The following is a 21077-nucleotide window of genomic DNA, read 5'->3' on the forward strand; positions in this document are numbered from 1 at the left end:
AATGTCACGTTTTATTCTTTGAAATTAGTTTCTTTTTTTTTTGTTGTTTTTTTTCTGCAAAAGAACAAAAAGTGTAAACCGTTATGGAGAAAAATATTTTTTTATTCTTTGTCTCTGTGTGTGTGTGTCTCCTACTCTCACCCCCCCACTCTCTCTCTCTCTTTCATTGTTTTTCCCTATAAAATGGGCTATTCCATAAATAATACAGTGGAATTGTCAAATGAGTTATGAAGACATGGCGGCAAGACTAGAATTGATGAATGAACCAATCAGATTTAAGATAATGGTTTTTTTTTATTTTGGCGCGAAATTCATTCATTCATTTAGATAAATAGAGTTTTAGCATTATAGTTTATGTCAGTTGATGATAAAAATTCTGAATCTAATTTCTTACATTGATTTCTAACCCTCATTTAATCGTAGTCATTAGGTGAAGACTCTCAAGAATAGCCTGGCATTGCTCAAAAAATCATCCATAAATTATAGTCTTACAGAAATAGCACTTCAGCTATTAAATTAATCTTTAGAATATATACTCAAATAAATGATTTTAGTTTCATTCGAATAATTAATAGAAAGGGAGAGAAAGATATTGATGACTATGAGTTTGAGTGTGAACATTAACACTAATGGGCATGTATATTTATTTACTTAATGTTATATTCGGTGGTCGCTGATTGCTGTGCCGGAAAAAGCTCTGATCACTTATACTTGGAATAAGGGACCTCTGCAATTCCCATGATGCGAAAGTAAGAACACAAAGACTAGTATACTTATTTATTTACATACACTTGTTACTCCTAATGGAACATAGGCCGCCGACCAGTATTCTCCAACGCACTCTGTTCCGAACCTTCCTTTCTAATTACATCCAATTCTTGTTCATTTTTCTCATGTCTATTTCCATTTCCCAGCGTAATGTGTTCTTTGGTCTTCCTCTTTTCTTTTGGCCTTGAGGATTCCATGTAAGGGCTTGTCTTATGATGCAGTCGGGTGCTTTCCTCAATGTGTGTCCTATCCACTTCAAGTGCTTCTTCCTGATTTCTTCCTCCGCTGAGATCAAAGATTGGTATAAGTGAAGATTTATTAGCCCCGAAACACTATGACGACAACGAATCAAAATAGTCTAAAATACACTCATTTATATATTGATTGTACACCCATTTTGATTAATAATTTCGATTAAATCACATACTCAGTTATAACAAATCACTTACTGAGTATAGTTCATGTCAACTGAATACAAGAATATCGTATATTATACAGAAGAAAGTACCATACTGGGAAAACAATCAAATACTACACTGAATGATCATCACATTGAATTAGAAGGGAAGTAGTGTTGAACAAAACTCATAATGAGTAAATCATCATATCACTTAATTACTCGTGTCCGTAACCCCTCATCGAGGAGCATAGGTCAATCACTAACGTTCTCTATTCCACTCTCTCTTAGACAATCTTTTCCAGTTACTATTCATTCTTTTAATGTATACTTTCGATTCCTGACATAGTGTGTTCTTCTTGTTCTTCCTTTTTTTCCCGTTACCTTTCAGAATTCCAAGTTAAATCTTACCTTATGATGTAGTTTCATGATTTCCACAATGTATGTCTTATCTATTTCTAAAGTTTTTCCCTAAATTTCCTCTTCAGCTGAAAGATTAATTATTTATTTAACAATTTCTAAATAGAATAATATATATCTGTTTAAATTTCACTACTACTTACTATCCAACTTCAATAGAAAAAAAAACACACGTCACAATTCAATTTGACAACTAGTGTTACAATTAGATCAGATACTTTTTTAATGACTGACTTTAAATCCATTGACATTCACATAATAAGACATAGAAATTTAGGATGAAATACTTGATCACTCCTAATCTCATAGTTTCACGGATGAATTCCTTCTATAAATGTTCATCAGAAAGAATTTCTCTTTGAATACTCTGCCTAGCAATTGATTATCAACTTATGCTGTTGCATGCAACAACAAGAAGTGATATAAAGGAAGGAAAAAAAACTGTGCTGATCGAATTATACTGTAGTTACTAATTGAACTAATTTAATTTCTTCACATTACAACTAGATCAAAGAAAGTTCCATTAACACCAGATAATTAATAAATATGAAATTAGTAACTATCAAAATTGACGAATATTTCAATTATATAGAAGGTTAGTCTTTGAACAAATAGGTCAGTGATAAAACGATGTTATATCTGATTGAGTTCAAAAAAGAGTATCAACGTCATCAAGATTTTACAAATGGTTTGTTATCTAGAATAACTTTCATTTCAGTAGTTTCCTGTCCTTCTTTCATCTACTTTATATTTAGTCATAGTACTAATTTCAGAAGGCGATTTGTGGATATTGTAGTAATTTTAGTAGTTAAGATCATGGTTCAATTGAAGCTAGATCACCATGGAAATACTGAAAACACTGGACGGCCACTTCGTCCTATTTTGGGACTCCTTAGCAGTGCGAATCCACGATCCGACATGGTGAGACTCGAACCCAGGGCCTATCAGTCTTGCGCGCGAACGCTTACTCTCTAGACAATTGAGCTGGCCGGTATCCAACGGTGTTAGTCTATATCTTCAACTAATTCACGAAATTGAACAGCACATCCACCATTGTCTTCAGTGAGTTACTATCTCATAACAGACTCGGTTGAACTTCACTGATCACTGCTTCTCACTAGAACTCCAGGAACTACCTCTTGGAGGCCGTCACTATTGCGCTTATATTGATTAATAACAGAATAAGTTTTATGGATATTATAATAATTTTAATAGTTGAAATCATAAGAACATATTAATCATCTAACGTTTATTTGTAAAGTAAATACTTTATTGGATTTGTATAGCTCTTAATTACTTTACTATGAACAGTTAGTTCACAATGTTAAAACTATATTGAATAATGACCATATATATTGAACAATATTATGTTTGGCTAATGCTTATTGTTGATTGAATCCTATTGATCAAACTGCGATGTCACCACTAGTCTAATTGACTCAACATCGTGTGCATTATATTTTGATATGATAGTCAACAGGAAACTCTACATGACTTAGCCTTCATGCTCTTTGGTAGCAATCAACAAAGTGATACGTATAATCTTGAAGCTACTAATGTTCCATGATAGATTCGATCTCGTGTTACTCAGCTTCATTATCAGAGATAGTTTATAAGATATTCCAGTTGACCTTGGTTTTTTTGTCTTAGTATTTCTCAACAAAGTTTATTTGTAACTTGGAGGAAACCAATACTCTTTGTTTACTTCGAACCTACTTATACAACGAAGTTACATTTTTCATCAATATAGAATCATATTCAAACTAGAATAACAATTCAAGTATACTGTATGTTGTAGCGAATATTCCAATAGAGTTAATGAGGTCATAAAAAAATAGCTTTTGTTTCGGATAAACAAAGTTTAGGCGAGAAAGTTCCAGACCATTGAACGAGTGATTAGAACTCCTAGAGTTAGATGAATATGTAATGAAGTGATTGGATATACATAAATGATATTGAATTGAATTCAGTCAGCTATGAATTGAAGAAAAAAGTTACAATGATGTAATATGAACTTCAGGAAAAGTTAGAATAATCAATGACGTAATAAATAAAAAGGGGGATGTAATGTAACCATAGCAAAGAAAGATTTATTACCGCCTCTTTATTATTTATTTATTTTAACACATAGATATCGGTACAAGGAGGCACCAAATACATATGCGCCACACAAATCTCATTCGATGTGTGAAGGCTGTGATACTGCCCGGGTGCCCAAACCGAAGCAGGTGGTTTTCTTAGGGGGCCACACTTCAAGCCTTTGACCTAAAGGTCTGACCCACAAGGCAGAGGAGCATCGTAAGGAGATGCAGTCCTATGGTAGCCGGCGACCAACAATCGCTTCATACGCCATTTGTTCTTTGAGGATACTGGAGCCCATGTGCACCATTGGTTTGGAATCAGGGTTTTCCAACTCCCGTTGGTTGACTCTCTGTATCCACCAACTCGGTTAAAGCGCCGGACATTCGCTTTTCGTCCTCTCAGTTTTGCAAACAACACCCCCGCCACGAGAAGGCAATGAGTAGGACTTCCCTGGCAGAGGCTGTATACGTGTGGCCATGTGAGAGCATTTTGAGTGGGAGAGCAGATTCTCCACACTCTCGGCCGTACCAGGGCATTTGGGGGCTACCGCCTCTTTATGGACATATAAATCGGGTTTTAGATATTTAATCGCTATCGCTTTGGCAAATTTCAAAAGATTGAAGTTTGATTGTTTATTAATCACCTTGAAAGACTTTAGTTTATCAACTTTATATCCTGTATCAAGGAGATGTCTTGAGATGGTACTGCTGAATGATTTTAATCCGTTAAGCCTTAAACGTTTTAGAATATATTCTTTAAATAGAACGTAGGCTCTCCTTTTTGTTCTACCAATGTAACTGTTTTGGCAGATACATATAAATTTTTTATGCACAGTTGGCGATAATATGAAAGGGATACCTATCGAGCTTTGATTGTGTTAAAGAACATATTATTTTGAACAAGACAATCAGTCTAACTGCAAGAAAAGTTCTTTTCAATAAAGCTTTTATTCTTATATTGATTGACCCTGGCCGATGGTGCACATGGGCTCCAGGATCCTGAGGGAACAAATAGCGAATGAACCAGTCGTTGGTCACCAGGTACCATGGGACTGCATCTCCTCACGTTGCTCTACTGCCTTTTGGGTCAGACCTTTAAGTCTAAGGCTCGGGATGTGGTCCACTAAGAAAACCACCTACTTCGGTCTGGGAACCCAGTCAATATCACAACCTACACACAAAATATAATGATAATGAATATTGATTGACCCTGAGACATCATCGCCTTTGAATTTAATTTGAATAAAAATAGGTGTTTTGACGAGACTAAAATTTATAGAAGAATCAATCATATGTAAGATAAAAGGTCTCGAATTTTGGAGCGAAATTCACTCATTCATTAGGATAAATAGAGTTTTGGCATTATATCTGATATCAGTTCGTGATGAAAACCCTAAATCTAATTTGTAACCTTAGTTATCAATTGTAAATCATAATTCTAATTTCTCACACACTGGTTTATAACCCTCATTTGGTACCGATTATTAGGTAGACACTCTCAAGATCAGTCTGTCGCTAACCAGCATCCTCCGATTCACTCTGTCCTGGGCCTTCCTTTCTAGTTCTATCCAACTGTTGCTCATTCTTCTCATTTCTTTCTCCATTTCTTGGCGTAATAAGTTTTTTTGATCTTGAGGATTCCAAATAAAGGCTTGCCTGAAGCCCTTCATGAGCTAATGCCAGTCCCAAGTTTGGATAAAGAAAGAGAGTTGAGCCACGGGGGTTTAGTGATCCCATCCTGTAGAAATCTAACACGCTAAAATAAAAACGCTAACCAGAAAACAATCATTCTAACCAATATTTCTTTCATATCCACTCTACATACTGTGGATTATTATTATTACCATTTGTTCTCTTGTCTTCTCTTTCTTTATGTTTATTTACATTCTATAAAAATTTGTTTACTTATCTTTTTTTTCCCTAAGAATAACGTAAACAAATTTATTTATTTATTTGATAATAATTTAATTTCATTAATTTCATTTAGACTTTTATCTTAAATAAATAAAGAATTATTACCATTACTATTATTAGTATTATTATTATTATCACTATCATTACTATTATTATTAGTAGTAGTGTTATTATTACCATGACTACTATTGCCATTACTGTTGCCATTACTATTATTATTATTACTATCATTATTATTATTGTCATTATTATTACTATTATCATTATTATTTCTATTACTATTATTATCATTAGTATTACTATTATTGGTAGTACTGTTATTATTACTGCTAGTATTACTATTACTATTACCATTATTACTATTATTATCACTATTAGTACTATTATTATTACTATTATTATTAGTACTATTATTATTACGATTATTATTATTATCATCGCTACTATTACTATTATTATTACTATTAATATTATCACCGTGACTACTATTGCCATTACTGTTGCTACTATTATTATTGTTACTATTATTATTATTATTATTATTATTATTATTATTATTATTATTATTATTATTATTATTATAGTTGATGTCTTTTGATGACAATAAACTGCCTCGACTCGCACCTCATATATGAGATGAAAAAAACCTAGTGTGAATATATCATTATCAATTAGTAATTTAGATTTGTGTTAACTGGGATTCTATTTACTACTTTTACACACACATGCACACACACATACTGTTTCCATTAGTACGTGTGTATGTATATATATGTTATGTAATTTTTTTAAATTTTTGTTCACTTTAATGCATCTAAATAATTATCAGAAGAGGTTTTGTGTAGATTTTAGAAATTTCACTGATTGAAATCATGAGTCAATTGAAGCTAGACCACCATGGAAAACCTGAAAGCACTGGACGGCCGTTTCGCGAACGCTTAACCTCTAGACTGTTGAATCGGCATCCAACGCTGAAAAGTCCCATACTAGGACGAAACGGCCGTCCAGTGCTTCTAGCTTTTCCATGGTAGTCTAGCTTCAGTTGACTTATGGATTCAACTAAAATCCCCACAAGATCTTTTCTGATTATAATTTTAGTATGATGACCAATGGTTGAATTCAAGAGGCATTTCCCGGAGTTCTAGTGAGAAGCCGTTACCAGTAGAGTCCAACCAGGTCTGTTGTGACATAACAGTTCACTAAAGACAATGATGTACGGTGAGCAATTTGGTGGATTGGTTGAATTTAAACAATAACACCGTTGGATGCCGACTAAGTGGTCTAGTTGGTTAGGCGCCTGGCACGAGACTGCTAGGTCCTGTGTTCGAATCTCGCAGGGTGCCGGGTCGTGGATGCGCACTGCTAAGGAGTCCCATACTATGACGAAACAGCCATCCAGTGCTTTCAGGTTTCACATGGTGGTCTAGCTTCAATTGACTCATGATTTCAATCAGTGAAATCTAAATAATTGTTAGTTTATTCTGTTGTGGCGTAAAGAGTTAACATTTAACTTTAAAAAATACCATATGTTTTCATTATTTATTTACTTATTTTTTTAATAATTTATTTTTAAAGAAAGTTAAATGAGACTATAATTTATGGACGACCTTCGAGCGATGCTAGACTGAACTTGAAACTGTCTACCTAATAACTAGGACCAAATGAAGGTTATAAACCAGTGTTTGACGAATTAGACTAATCATTTACAGTTGATTCCAAATGAATGAGTGAAGATTTGAACCTCATTTCATCTAATGTGGTTTTTTGTAACTGGGTTGTTTCACTAGAGTTTATAAATATAGTTTGACTAGAAGCCAAATATATTAATCGATAACTGAAATGGCTAAACGAGGTTGTTATTTAGCGTTATTTGACATAGATTTCATGTTCGCTGATAGTTATCAACGAAGAACATTTGTATATTTTAGCGGAATGATTCATTCACCAACCGACGGCATGACTAAAGATATTATTGCGCTCTTCAAGCCTCACTTATTCTATCATTACTTACCTACACCTATTACCCTCATCGAGGAGGATAGACCACCCATCAGCAGTCTGCATCCAAGTCTGTCCTAGACAGTTCTTTCCGGTTGTTTCCAGTTACTATTCATCCTTTTCATGTTTGATTCTGATCCTCAACGTAGTGTGCTCTTTGGCCTTCCCATCTTCCGTTTCACTTCAGGATTCCAAGTTAGTGCTTGCCTTGTAAGGTAGTTTGATGATTTCCTCAATGCGTATCCTATCCAATTCCTGATTTTTTTTCATCTGAAAGTTAGTTTATTTTCTCTCGCAGTGGGCTGTTGTTGATGATATCCGTTCAACAGATATTGAGTATCTTGAGTAGACAATTGTTTATAAATACTCGTACGTTTTTGATGATGGTTGTGGTACTTCTGCAAGTTTTAGTTCCATACAATAGAACTCTCTTGACATTCGTATTGAAGATTGTGATATTGACAGTTGTTTTGAGTTCCATATGTTCTATAACTGTAGGAATGCTCTCCTATCATAAGAGTAATATATTCACAATGATTGATAACTGCATAATAACTAATCTCATGTTTACTTAATTCCTAATGCTGAATAAATTCTATTGATCAAGCTTAAATGTGGTCATATTCCGTACATTATCCGTAAATTATGTTTGAGTGTTAGGTGTTTTAAGGAATCTGGAAAGAAATCTTCATTAACTTCGATTTGAAAATAATCACGACATCAAAGCACTGGTAATATCTGTGACTGTGATATACGTTTAAATCATTTGAAGAGAATCAGTTCCTTTAAGACTGAGGATAAACCTTAGTAACACATGCCATAATGTGGTGGTTGGCAATGACTTGTAAATATATTATTGATGGAAGTTCTACATCATGACAACAGAGTATAACAGATTTAAATCGATAATGCTGTTCATGAAACCTAGTTTTCTAGGTTCCCACTTATTATGTAATCACGTATAATCATCTGTTTAAAGTAACAGACTTTGATAAATCAATTATCAATTATTCTCTTAGGTATATAATACATGTAATTGAAGATTGTCTTGTAACTATGCCCAATCTTACCCACCCCCCTCCCGATCATACACAAATACATAGAAAACATTTTGTTAAATTATTAATTTTAATTTCATGTATTTGACCTTATTTCAATTTATTTTGTAAAAATGTGTAACATACTATGTTACATAACTTGATCTAATACAAAATGAACACAATATAATGCCTATCAATCATTTATATCAAATTGAATATATCATAACTAAGGAATCTCTCATACCAGGACTAAATGGTCGCCCCCAAATGCCCTGGTACGGTTGAGAGTGGAGAGAGTCCACTCGCCCTCTCCATATGCTCTCACATGGCCACGCGTATATGACCACTGCCACGGAAGTCCCACTCACTGCCTTCTCGTGCAGAGGGTGTTGTTTGCAAAAATGAGAGGACGGAAAGCGAATGTTCGTCGCTTTAACCAGATCCCAAACCAATAGTGCACATGGGCTCCAGTATCCTCAAAGAACAAATGGCGTATGAACCAATCGTTGGTCACCGGCTTTCATGGGACTGCATCTCCTTACGATGTTCCACTGCCTTGTGGATCAAACCTTTAGGTCAAAGGCTCTGGGTGTGGCCCCCTAATAAAACCACCTGCTTCGGTTTGGGCACCCGGTCAGTAGTATCACAGCCCTCACACATATCGAGTGAGATTTGTGTGGCGCATATATATTTGGTGCCTCCTTGTACCAATATCTATGTTTAAAAATAAATAAATAAGTAAAATGGCCGTCCAATGTTTCCAAGTTTTCTATGGTAGTCTAGCTTTAATTGACTTATGAATTCAACTACTAAATATCGTAACTTGTTCTGATTCCACCATATTACTATGAAGTAGCATGAATTCTAAATGAATCATGAATGATATTGGTTTCAAATCGATCACAGTGATGTAGATCTTTTTCATTTTGATAGAGTTTTGTTCTCTTAGCTGGATGATTTAGTCATTGAGTTATCATCGTTCTTTTGAATAATATCATCAACACAAACTTCAGGTAGAAGTTACATAACCAAACCATCCAACTCAGAGAACATATTCAGAATTAAGAAAGTGTAAAATAATAAATATCCAAATGTTGTTTACATAAGAAGCAAATGATGAATGAATACAAATAAACTGGTTCAGATTTACGGCTGTACCCTCTCCCTTTTTTTGGCATAATACAGGGAGTTAATCATTTAGACAAATATTCAAGTGAAACCATCCTTTCTCTCTTCCGTTTACAGACTAACACACATACACACATACATATTATCGAAGCATTACTTTGTAAGCATCAAAATCATCTATTTTTACGGTTTTATCTTTCTTGTGGAACTTTGTCAACGCATTCTCTGTTTATCATTTAATATGTAACTAGAATTCATTATGGATCCAATAAACAAACTTAATATTTACCTTGTTTCATGCACTGATAACAAAAGCTTCTTCATTATTCCCCAGGTAACTGTCTATCTAATAAAACTCAAAAGAGATAATAATTATAACACTTTCTGAGAGGTTTAAATTTCTTGAGATATATCATAGATGTTGATTGTGGGGATAAAACATTGTTAAATAGTTCTATATTAGAACGAAACTAGTATCTAATACTTCTTAAGTTTCACCGGTTGTCTAATATAGTTCATTCTACAAATTCATCAGCTTATACTATGAAATATAATTTACATAGTTTGTCACTACTATGTATACGTTTGAACATACATGATACTATGAATTGATATCACCTAAAACCTACTGACCATTGAATGTCTGTTCCTTGTGTTATGTACAAAACTTCAAAAGTGATCACTTATCATTCTATAGAGAGGACCGAAAGATTCTGGTCCCATATGTTTCGGCAGGGAAATTCCAACATTTCATATTTCACTAAAATAAGTAGATTTTCAGCCACGAATCTTTTATTCTTGGTAATTAAAGCACTTTTTTAATAGATATTTTCAGATAATTATTTCAACAATTGAATTCACAAGTCGATTTAAACTAGACCACCATTAAAAACTTAGAAGTACTGGACGATCGTTTCGTCCTAGTACGGAACTCCTAAACCATGACCAGTGAAATCCAATCCATGCCCCCAAATGTCTTAGTACGGCCGATAGTGGGGAGAGTCCACCCTCCCTCTCCAAATGCTCTAACATGGCCACGCGTATATGACCACTGCCACGGAAGTCCTACTCACTGCCTTCTCGCAGCATTACTGTTGTTTACGAAATTGAGAGGACGAAGAGCGAATACCCGGCGCTTTAACCGAGTCGGTGGATACGGAGGATCCACCTAGGAGAGTTGGTAAACCCTAGTTCCAAACTAATGGTGCACATGGGCTCCAGTATCCTAAAGGAACGAATGGCGTATTGACCAATCGTTGGTCACCGACTACCATGGGACTGCATCTCCTTACGTTGCTCCACTGCCTTGTGGATCAGACCTTCAGGTCGAAGGCTCGAGGTGTGGCCACCTAAGAAAACCACTTGCTTCCGTTCGGGCACCCGGTAAGTATCACAGCCCTCATACATATCAAATGAGTTTTGTGTGGCGCATATGTATTTGGTGCCTCCTTGTACCAATATCTGTGTTAAAATAAATAAATAAATAAAAATCCATGCCTGGTGTTAAACAGTTATCCACATACATAATGAATAAAGGCCTGCTCAAGATCGTGGATCGATTGAAGTTTGACATTAAAATCGGTGAATGCCAACTCGGTGGTCAACAGTTTAAACGTTCACGCGCGGGACTGAAGGTCCTAGGTCGGAGTCCCACATGCGGGATCGTGGATGCGCACTTTTGAGAAGTCCCATACTATGACGAAATGGCCGTCCAGTGCTTCCAAGTTTTAAATCGACTAATGAATTCAACTGTTAAAATTATTAATAATCTCCGCAATTCCCCAGTCTGATAATTATTTGAAGTTGCGATAAAGGTAGAGATAATGTATAGCGCTATGTGAATCATGATTCAGTAGAGGAATATTTTTTATTTGTGTATCACGAATTGACCGAAGTAAGAAATGCGGTCTATTGGATGCCGAACTATAGATCTGAAGATAATGTTCTTGATAAGAAGCCTATAATTCCCAGGTTTGATTCATAATCACAAAGTCATATATACAGGACAAAATCCACATTCCAAATTTAGTTTCAAGCCAATATGGTATACAAAACACTCACAATTGATTGATCACTGGGTGGTGATCAAGGTCATGTATGTCAAGTCCTTCTTAGTGTAGATCGAATGCGATCGATCAAGTTACGATGTGGCCAGTTCCCTTAAGATTACAGGTACACCATGCGGACGTGTGCCAAGTAGTACGAAACTTGGGTCTAGGGTTTCTTGTTGACTACCTCCAACCACCATCTAATAAAAAAACATTGTATATATCTATATATGTAGGTAGTAAATTAGTATTTATCCAGTTACCACATATGCACATAAAGACTGATCAAATTCTTTCTTGAATATCAACATAAACCTTCTATGAATAATAATTAGTTACTTACTGATCTCTTTATTTTAAATTCACAATGAATTAATTAAATCTGATTACATTTTCTTTTCTTATATCCTTATGAATAGAAAAATTGTACTTCTAATGTTTCATGATGAAATTCAATTAACACTATTGTAAATAGTATAAAGGAAACAATTTTGATTTAATTCAATTAGTTATTTACTCTGAAGAAATGGCTTATATTAAGTCACGAAACATTGTCCAGAAATACAGTTTTTATTAGAATTGAGTTGTAGAGATTTTAGTAAATTTATGATTGAGATTATGAACTATTTACTAACTAGTGACTAACGTCATGAGGGAATTCTTGGAGTTCTTGTGAGAAGCCGTGACCAGTAGAACTAATCCGTGTCGGGTAGAGATAGGTATCCATCTAAATACAATAGAAGATGGTTGTGCAATTTGATGGATTGGTTGGAGTTAGACATTAACACCGTTGGATCTCGACCGGCTCAGTGGTCTAGAGATGAAGCGTTCGCGCGCGAGACTGGAAGTCATGGGTTCGAGTCTCGCTTACAAGATCGTGGATGCACACTGCTGAAAAGTCCAACAATAGGACGAAACGGCCGTCCAGTGCTTCCAGGTTCTCCATGGTGATCTAGCTTCAATTGACTCATGATTTCAACCAGTGAAATTACTACAATATCCACAAAACCCCTTCTGATATCAAAAAAACATATATTGTAATATCATACACAGAAATATGACTTATAACAGAGTATACAATTGAGTTTAAAAGTGTTGTTAGGTACTCATAGTAACATTTATTGAGAAAAGAAAAAAACAAGTCTCTTGATCCAATCAAGAGGACAATACGAGTATTAAGATTAACAGGTCAAATTCGATGTGTCATATTTTGATATGAGATCTAGTTGTAATACCTGTTTAGAGGTTGAAATAAGTTGAATAAGTTTCAAATCTGCCCTATCCTAGTCATTGACAATCTACTAGTCTAATAATAAAATTGTCACTCTGAATAACACAATCTAAACGATAGATTCTTTAGATACAGCAGTCCTGTAATAGTTCAGGTGAGATTTCAACAATTCAGTGATAAAGACCATAGGGAGGATCAATTTGCTCAAGTTTCTTGGAACAATGTCATGGCATTAACTATGAAAAAAAAAACAGGTAACACTAATCAATAATCTTCAAACCGACTACTTTCAATCACGTTAAAATACATATTACATAATTCAAGTATATTTTGTGTATTATAAATTGGAATTCTTTGTGCTTATTAGTTTCTAGTCTGTGCACAAAATACTACGTATAGAACGAAATGGCCGTTCAGTGCTTCCAAGTTTTCAATGGTGGTCTAACATCGATCGCTTCATGATCAGTACATATTGACTACCTCTTTATAGGTCAATCAGTTTGTGTTAAAAAGTATTTTCAATTATGATTAATCTCTGCAAATTACTGAAATACTACAATATTCATTAGTGACTTTTCTATTAAAGATGATCCTACCACTGAATGCCCTATTACGGCCGAGGGTGAAGAGAGTCACCTCTCTCTTTCGAAATGCTCTCACATGGTCACGTCAATACAAACACTTATACGGAAGTCCTACTAACTGCCTTCTCGTGAAATTACTGTTGTTTACGAAATTGAGAAGATGGAAAGCGAATGTTCGTCGCTTTAACTGGGTTGTTTGATACGGAGGATCCACCTAGGGGAGTTGTTAAACCCTGGTTCCAAACTAATGGTGTACATGGGCTCCAGGAACCTGGAACAATAAATAGTTTATGAATCATTCTTTGGTCACCGGCTACCATGGAACTGTATCTCTTGACGTTGCTAAACTGGCTTTTGGATCAGACCTTTAGGTCGAATGCTCCGGGTTTGGCCCCCTGAGAAAAGCACCTACTTCAGTCTGGGCACCTGGGCAGTATCACAGTCCACACACAAATCAAGTAACTTGTATATGTATTCGGCAACCTGTTTATACCAATAGTTATGTATTCAAGTAAACAAATAAAAATAATACTACTTACAAATCATCAATTATTTTATTAAGCAACACCAAAACAACCAATGTTCCCTTTGCATTTCAAAATTGAATCATACTGTATCACAGTCAGAGACATTATTATTAAGTTATTAAGACAGTAATTAATCTCCTACTGTAGTGAACACGAACACCAGTGGGGAACAATCGAATGCATATGACACAAAATTACAGAACCTTTTAATAAAATCTAACAATCAAATAGTAAATACGTAATTTGCAAAATGTCCATCAATTGTCTCATAATGACTCAGACTTCATCGTTCTTGCATTTTCATAAAAATTGCATTCCGTTCCCATTCTTTACTGTTCGCTTCTCTTGTCTCTCTGCTACTAGACATTCTGTTCACGACTAACATCATCTACTACTTATGTCAATATAAGTAGCACACCACACTACTACTACTATTAATAATAATAATAATAATAATAATATGTGTACACTTACTTGTCCATCCATTCACTTGGAAAATACAAGTACTTTATGGATGTGTAAGACCAATTTTTTGGTGCCTTTATATTGTCATTTTCATTAATTTTGTTTTTCTATAGAACTTAATTTTTTGTATTAAAACGCATTGAAATGATTTCTCACTGTCATACATACATACGTACCAATACCCCCCCTCTTTCTCTCTCTCCCTAATACTTTTATTACATTTATCAGTATTATAGTAATTTCAATGATGAAAAGAATATGTCAATAAAAATTTTGTATTCAAATTCCTATGGTTACTATAAGTGGTTATATAAGAAAGGAAGTACTTTCATCAAATGAGTATTTTAACAAAAGTTAGACATGAACACCATTGGATGGCAATTCAGAGATTTAGAGGTTATGTGTTCGCCAGCTAGACCGAAGGTTCTGAGTCCAAATCATGCGAGGTGAGATCATAGATGTTCACTTCTGAAAAGTCCTATACTAGGACGAAACATCCATTTAGTACTTCTAGACTTTTTATGGTAGTCTAGCTTTAATCGATTCATGAAATTCAACTGTTATATTATGATCAAAAGGGGGTTTTGTCGAGATTTTATTAGACGTTTTCTTAATGGTAATATTCGAGAGTAAATTGATGTGTTAATGATTGAAATTATGGATCGATCTAAGTTATACAATCATAGAATATCTGGAAACACTAGATAATCATTACATCATATTGGAGAGTTTCAAGAGGAAATATCTGGAATTTTAGTACGAAGCTATGATCAGTAAAGCCCAATCATGTTAGGTGTGTAAATGGTACCCATAGAAGACAATCGAAGATAGTCACTCAATATCATGGTTTGATTAAATTTGGATTCGTATAAGATTGAACGTTAATTCAGTGGTGTAGGGGTTAAACGAGACAGAAGCTTCTAGGTTTGATTATCGGTTGAAGGGTCATAGATACTCAGTTCTATACTAAAATGAAACGCGTGTCCGGTGTTTCCAAATTTTTAAAGGTTAGTCAACTCAGATCGGTTCATGATATCAATAAACTTCAACAATCTCCATAATCCCATACTAATGGCATGTTTATGTTGAATAATTGACTAATTTGTTTGTGTGACTAACAATTACAGTCAAAAAGCTTCATTCTATCCTATTTGAAACTTATCATTTGGATCTACCTGTATAGTAATGTTGATATTCTAATTATATAAACTAATATTTCACTCATTATTATAGATAACACTATAGAGTTTGCGTTACTGGCTATTACAAATGACTTTATTGATGGTCATTTCATCGCTGGCTATTATCTATCCAAACTATAACCAGGATGTTATTGTGAACAATACCAAAGGCTGTTGTTTAATAAACTTAAATTCTAAAAAAAGATTTATGAATCCATCTTTGAACGCTAATACAGGGAAAATGGAATACCTTCATAGCTAATTGCATAAACCATTTTATTGGTACTTATCTATAATTACTTATTTATCAGAAAAAGGTTTTGTGGAAATTACAGTAATTTAATAGCTGACTTCATGGGTCAATTAAGGCTAGACCAGCATAGAAAACCTGGAAGCATTAGACGGCCATTTCGTCCCAGTGCGGGACTCCTCATCAACGTGCATCCACGATCCCGCACTAAAGGGACTCAAACCCAGCACCTACGGTCTCGCACTGGAACGCTTAACTTATAGACTACTGAGCCAGAATTCAACGGTGTTAATGTCTAACTTCAATCAGTCCACGAAATTGTGCCACCATCCGCGAGACCTATAGGTCCTAATTTTGAATCAAGGAGTGGTGGACAAATATTTTACCAACTCTGTATTCGATAGCTTGAATACTTACCAAAGACTTTGAAAATTTCAGATTTGATCCATGTTGACATTATAGATGCTTATCCTCGATGAAGTTTCACATTGAAATGAACCAGTTGTTCAGTACTCTCTCACATTCAATGACTATTATTATTATTATTGAATTAAAATAAATAGACATGTTGTTTAAAGTTGTTTTCTGATAAGACTTTCATGAATAGTTGCTAAGCAGTTTATATTTACACTAAATATACTGATTACTGTATAATCTTAGCAAATAAAACACAATGAATTTTTTCTGCTCTGTCATGCAGCAATTTGAAAAACTTTCCAGGTCTCCCACATTGTACAAGCATTTCACATACCTAAATTAATGATTACTCTGGTTGTCAGAAGGAGCATCAGCCTCGTGACTTCCGAAGGAACTCGGCTTTCATCATAAGGTATCATAGCTCTTCTAAATGAAGATCTTCTAACTGCCAGGGCAGAGTTTAAATGGTTTGAATTGTTTTTTCTGGTTAGCATTTTTTTAGCGAGTTCGTTTTCTACTGGAGGGGGTCGCTAACCCCATGCTTAACCCTCCTCCTTTATCTGGGCTTGAGACGGGCAGTAGCCCCGATTGGGCTCCAGGCGGAGACATCTTATAATGTTAAAGGAATTTTGTATTGTTTCGTTGAAATTAAGAAAGAAATAACGATTCAACAATTTATAGCCTACAACTATTTTCTATTCAATTTCAATCTTTCTTTTTTTTTTCTTTTTACTTTGATGTCATTTCTTCTTTCCGTTATCATCTCCTTATCTACCTCCCTCCCCCCTCCCTACCATACCTCCCTCTCTCTCTCACTCTCTCTGTATATATTTCTCTTTTGTTTTGTAGTCATGGATGAGTGAAATCAATGCAAATATACAATCAAATAATAATAATATACTTATTATATTAGTTGGGAATAAATTAGATGAAGAAAAAAATCGTATGGTCACTAAAAAAGAAGGTGAACGTTTAGCTCAAGTAAATGAATATTATTTTGTTGATAATTATATATTGTTTTCTTTAATCAAATTTGATTATTTATAGAATATAACTATAAATTTTTACAATTCATGTACTTACGCATGTTACCCCCTAATCGAGTAGAGGTTGCCGATCAACATTCTCCAACCCATTCTATTCTAGGCCTTTCTTTCTAGTTCTATTCAATTGTCATTCATTCTTCTCATGTCTATCTCCATTTTAAGGCGTAATTTGTTCTTTGGTCTTCCTCTTCTCCTTTGGATTTGAGGATTTCAAGTGAGGGCTTGTGTTGTGATACAATTGGGTGCTTTCATCAATGCGTGTCCTATCCATTTCCAGTGATTCTTCCTGATTTCTTCCTCTGTTGGAATCTGGTTTTTCCTCTCCCATAGTAGATTGCTGCTGATAGTATCTGGCCAACGAATCCGAAGTATTCTGGGTAGACATCTGGAGCCTCTCTGGGGCTACTGCCTGTCCCAATCTTGGATAAAGGAGAGGAGTTGGGCATGGGTTTAGCGATCCCATCCCGTAGAAGACTAACTTGCTAAAAAAAACGCTAACCAGAAAAAGTAATTCAAAGGATAAACATCAATGGGGAGGTTGAAAAAATACAATACAAATATGACATAAACCTCACGCTATTACACAAGCTAGTGGCTCTCTGGACTCAGTAGTTACATGGATAACTTGATAGCATTTGGAGAGAATGATGCTGAGTTCAACTCCCAGTGAGCACATTAACCCTGGGATGTAGGTACATCCAGCTGACATGTCCTAAACAAGACGGAACATAAATCCTGGATTTCACTACTAGCCACTATTCATCTCTGATTATGGAAGATGTACTATTGAAGAGTTCCATAATGTGACATAATAATTATTCCTTACTCTTTGATTCTCTAGCTAAAGTCAATTTTTGAATGCAAATCAAATTTAAAACATGAATAATAGAAAACTTACATAGTTGTTCAATGGATTACCTTTAGTTATATGACCATTAAAAATCGGAAAGCATTGGACTTCTTTTTCATTCTGTCATGAACCTCTATAACAGTGTTTATCAACGAACTCATCACAGATAGAACCTAGCACCATCATGTCTAATTGTGAGAATTTATTCTTTAGACGATCAAGCCAACGCTTAATTGTTCATATGTTTAACTTCAACATATTCAGTGAATTGGGTTTGAATCTTATGAGAACCTTTAGTTTCTTTGCTGACATTTATCAAAGCTCAAGTCATTTCAAATTTATTACTCAATCTCTTTATTCATGAAATACTTCATAAAATGTATTGCTGTCCCAAGTTACTCAGTAGGATGATTACATTTTGACTAGACTGAAAGAATTTAATTAACATTGTGGTCTAAACACCGTCCAAGATTGGTATATATTAATATCAGACATTGGTTTTGTTGATAGTATATTAATTTCAATAGTTGAGATTATGAATTAATTGAAGCTAGATCACCATAGGAAATCTGGAAGCACTGGATGGCCGTTTCGTCCCTTTGCGGGACTCCTCAGCAGTGCGCACCCATGATCCTGCCTCACGAGATTCGAACCCAGGACCTGTCAGTCTTGCGCGTGAGCGATTAACCACTAGACCACTGAGCCGGTATTCAACGGTGTTCATATATTAACCAATTATAAAGTAAAGAACTCAATACCACTATATAACTGTGGTAAATTGAATAGCTTTATAAAAATGTCATTGATCTATATTCTATGGTTAGCATACATTTTATCAAAATTTCAAAGACATGTCACTTGAAGGTATTAACTATCAACCTGTCCTTATCTATGGTTAGTACATTCGACTTTCATCCACTAAATTATGGGTTCGAAACCCGCTTCATCTACTTCAATTTGATTAACCTTGTAGTATCACTCGTCCGAATACTTAGAATGTGATTCAAAGCCACTTACTTACTTACTTACGCCTGTTACTCCTCGTGAAGGAGCATAGGCCGCTCACCAGCATTCTCCATCCAACCCTGTCCTGGGCAATCCTTTCTAGCTCCGTCCAGTTGTAATTCATCGTTTTCATATCTGCTTCTATTATCCGACGCAATGTGTTCTTTGGCCTTCCTCTTTTTCGCTTCTCTTCAGGATTCCAAGTTAGGGTTTGCCTCGTGATGCAGTTTGACGATTCGCGTAATGTATGTCCTATCCATTTCCATCGTCTTTTCCTAATTTCTTCTTCAGCTGGAAGTTCGTTTGTTCTCTCCCACAGAAGGCTGTTGCTGATGGTATCCGGCCAATGGATGTTGAGTATCTTGCGTAGACAACTATTTATAAATACTTGTACTTTCTTGATTGTGGTTGTTGTAGTTCTCGAAGTTTCAGCTCCATACAGTAGAACTGCCTTGACATTGGTATTGAAGATTCTCACTTTGATATTGGTTGAAAGTTGTTTTGAGTTCCATATGTTCTTCAATTGTAGGAATGCGACCCTTGCTTTGCCGATCCTCGCCTTTACGTCTGCATCGGATCCTCCTTGTTCATCGATGATGCTTCCTAGGTATGTGAAGGACTCTACATCTTCCAGAGTTTCTCCATCAAGAGTGATTGGATTGCTGTTTTCCGCCTTGAATTTGAGGACCTTGGTTTTCCCTTTGTGTATGCTGAGGCCTACTGATGCAGAGACTGCTGCTGCACTGGCTGTCTTCTTCTGCATCTGTTCGTGTGTACGTGATAGGAGGGCTAGTTCATCTGTGAAATCCAAATCGTCTAATTGATTCTGAGCTGTCCATTGTATTCCGTGTTTTCCTTCAGATGTCGAGGTCTTCATAATCCAGTCGACCACCAGAAGAAAGAGGAAGGGAGAGAGTAAACAGCCTTGTCTGACTCCGGTCCTTACTTGGAATGCATCTGTCAGCTTTCCTCCATGCACTACTTTGCACTGTAGTCCGTCGTATTAGTTCCGGATAATATTGACAATCTTCTCAGGAATTCCGTAGTGTCGAAGAAGTTTCCATAATGTACTCCTATCTACACTGTCGAATGCCTTTTCATAATCAATGAAGTTGATGTATAGTGATGAGTTCCACTCAACTGATTGTTCGACTATGATCCGTAGTGTTGCAATTTGGTCTGTGCACGACCGATCCTTACGGAATCCAGCTTGTTGATCTGGAAGTTGGGCATCTACTGCATCCTTCATCCGGTTCAGCAACAATCTGTTGAAGACTTTCCCTGGTATTGACAGTAGTGTAATGCCTCTGTAGTTTTCACATTTGCTCAGATCTCCTTTCTTTGGAATCTTGACGAGGTGTCCTTCTTTCCAGTCCATCGGCACTTGTTCCTCCTCCCAAATCTTTTTGAATAGAAGATAAAGCATGCTTGTGGTTGCTTCAACGTCTGATTTCAGTGTTTCAGCTGGTATGTTGTCGGGTCCTGCTGCTTTCCCGTTCTTGATTTGTCTGACGGCCATTCTAATTTCTTCCGTAGTTGGTGGATTGACATCTATAGGAAGATCTATGTGTGCTGCTTCGATGTCCGGTGGATTCATTGGAGCCGGCCCATTCACGAGTTCCTCGAAGTATTCTACCCATCTGTTACGCTGTTGTTGAATTTCGGTGATTTTCTTGCCTTCTTTGTCTTTGACCGGCCTCTCTGGTTTACTGTATTTCCCTGCTAGT

At 35.6% G+C, this 21077-nt stretch overlaps 2 protein-coding genes across 2 annotated transcripts in view; one reads left to right on the plus strand and one right to left on the minus strand.

Annotated features, from left to right (window-relative positions):
• The window catches only part of RAB26 (Ras- protein Rab-26), a 77270-nt gene that overhangs the window by 38390 nt on the left and 17803 nt on the right, over positions 1–21077 (plus strand). Inside the window, exon 5 of the mRNA XM_051210155.1 lies at positions 17299–17430. Coding sequence (XP_051070122.1) covers positions 17299–17430 — 132 coding nt within the window. The remainder of the gene's footprint in view (positions 1–17298; positions 17431–21077) is intronic.
• Positions 8788–19592, minus strand: MS3_00002563 (uncharacterized protein). Its single transcript, XM_051210156.1, has 2 exons — positions 17533–19592; positions 8788–11994 (listed from the first exon to the last, which is right to left on the minus strand). The coding sequence occupies exon 1, from the start codon at positions 17956–17958 to the stop codon at positions 17653–17655; it is 306 nt and encodes a 101-aa protein (XP_051070123.1). The 5' UTR covers positions 17959–19592; the 3' UTR covers positions 8788–11994; positions 17533–17652.

The sequence above is a fragment of the Schistosoma haematobium genome, chromosome ZW (assembly GCF_000699445.3).
Source record: "Schistosoma haematobium chromosome ZW, whole genome shotgun sequence".
In the NCBI taxonomy this organism is placed as follows: Eukaryota; Metazoa; Platyhelminthes; class Trematoda; order Strigeidida; family Schistosomatidae; genus Schistosoma; species Schistosoma haematobium.

Coding starts and splice junctions, on each gene's coding strand:
- MS3_00002563 (XM_051210156.1), bottom strand. CDS start 17,958: ATGGGATCGCTAAACCCATGCCCAACTCCTCTCCTTTATCCAAGATTG.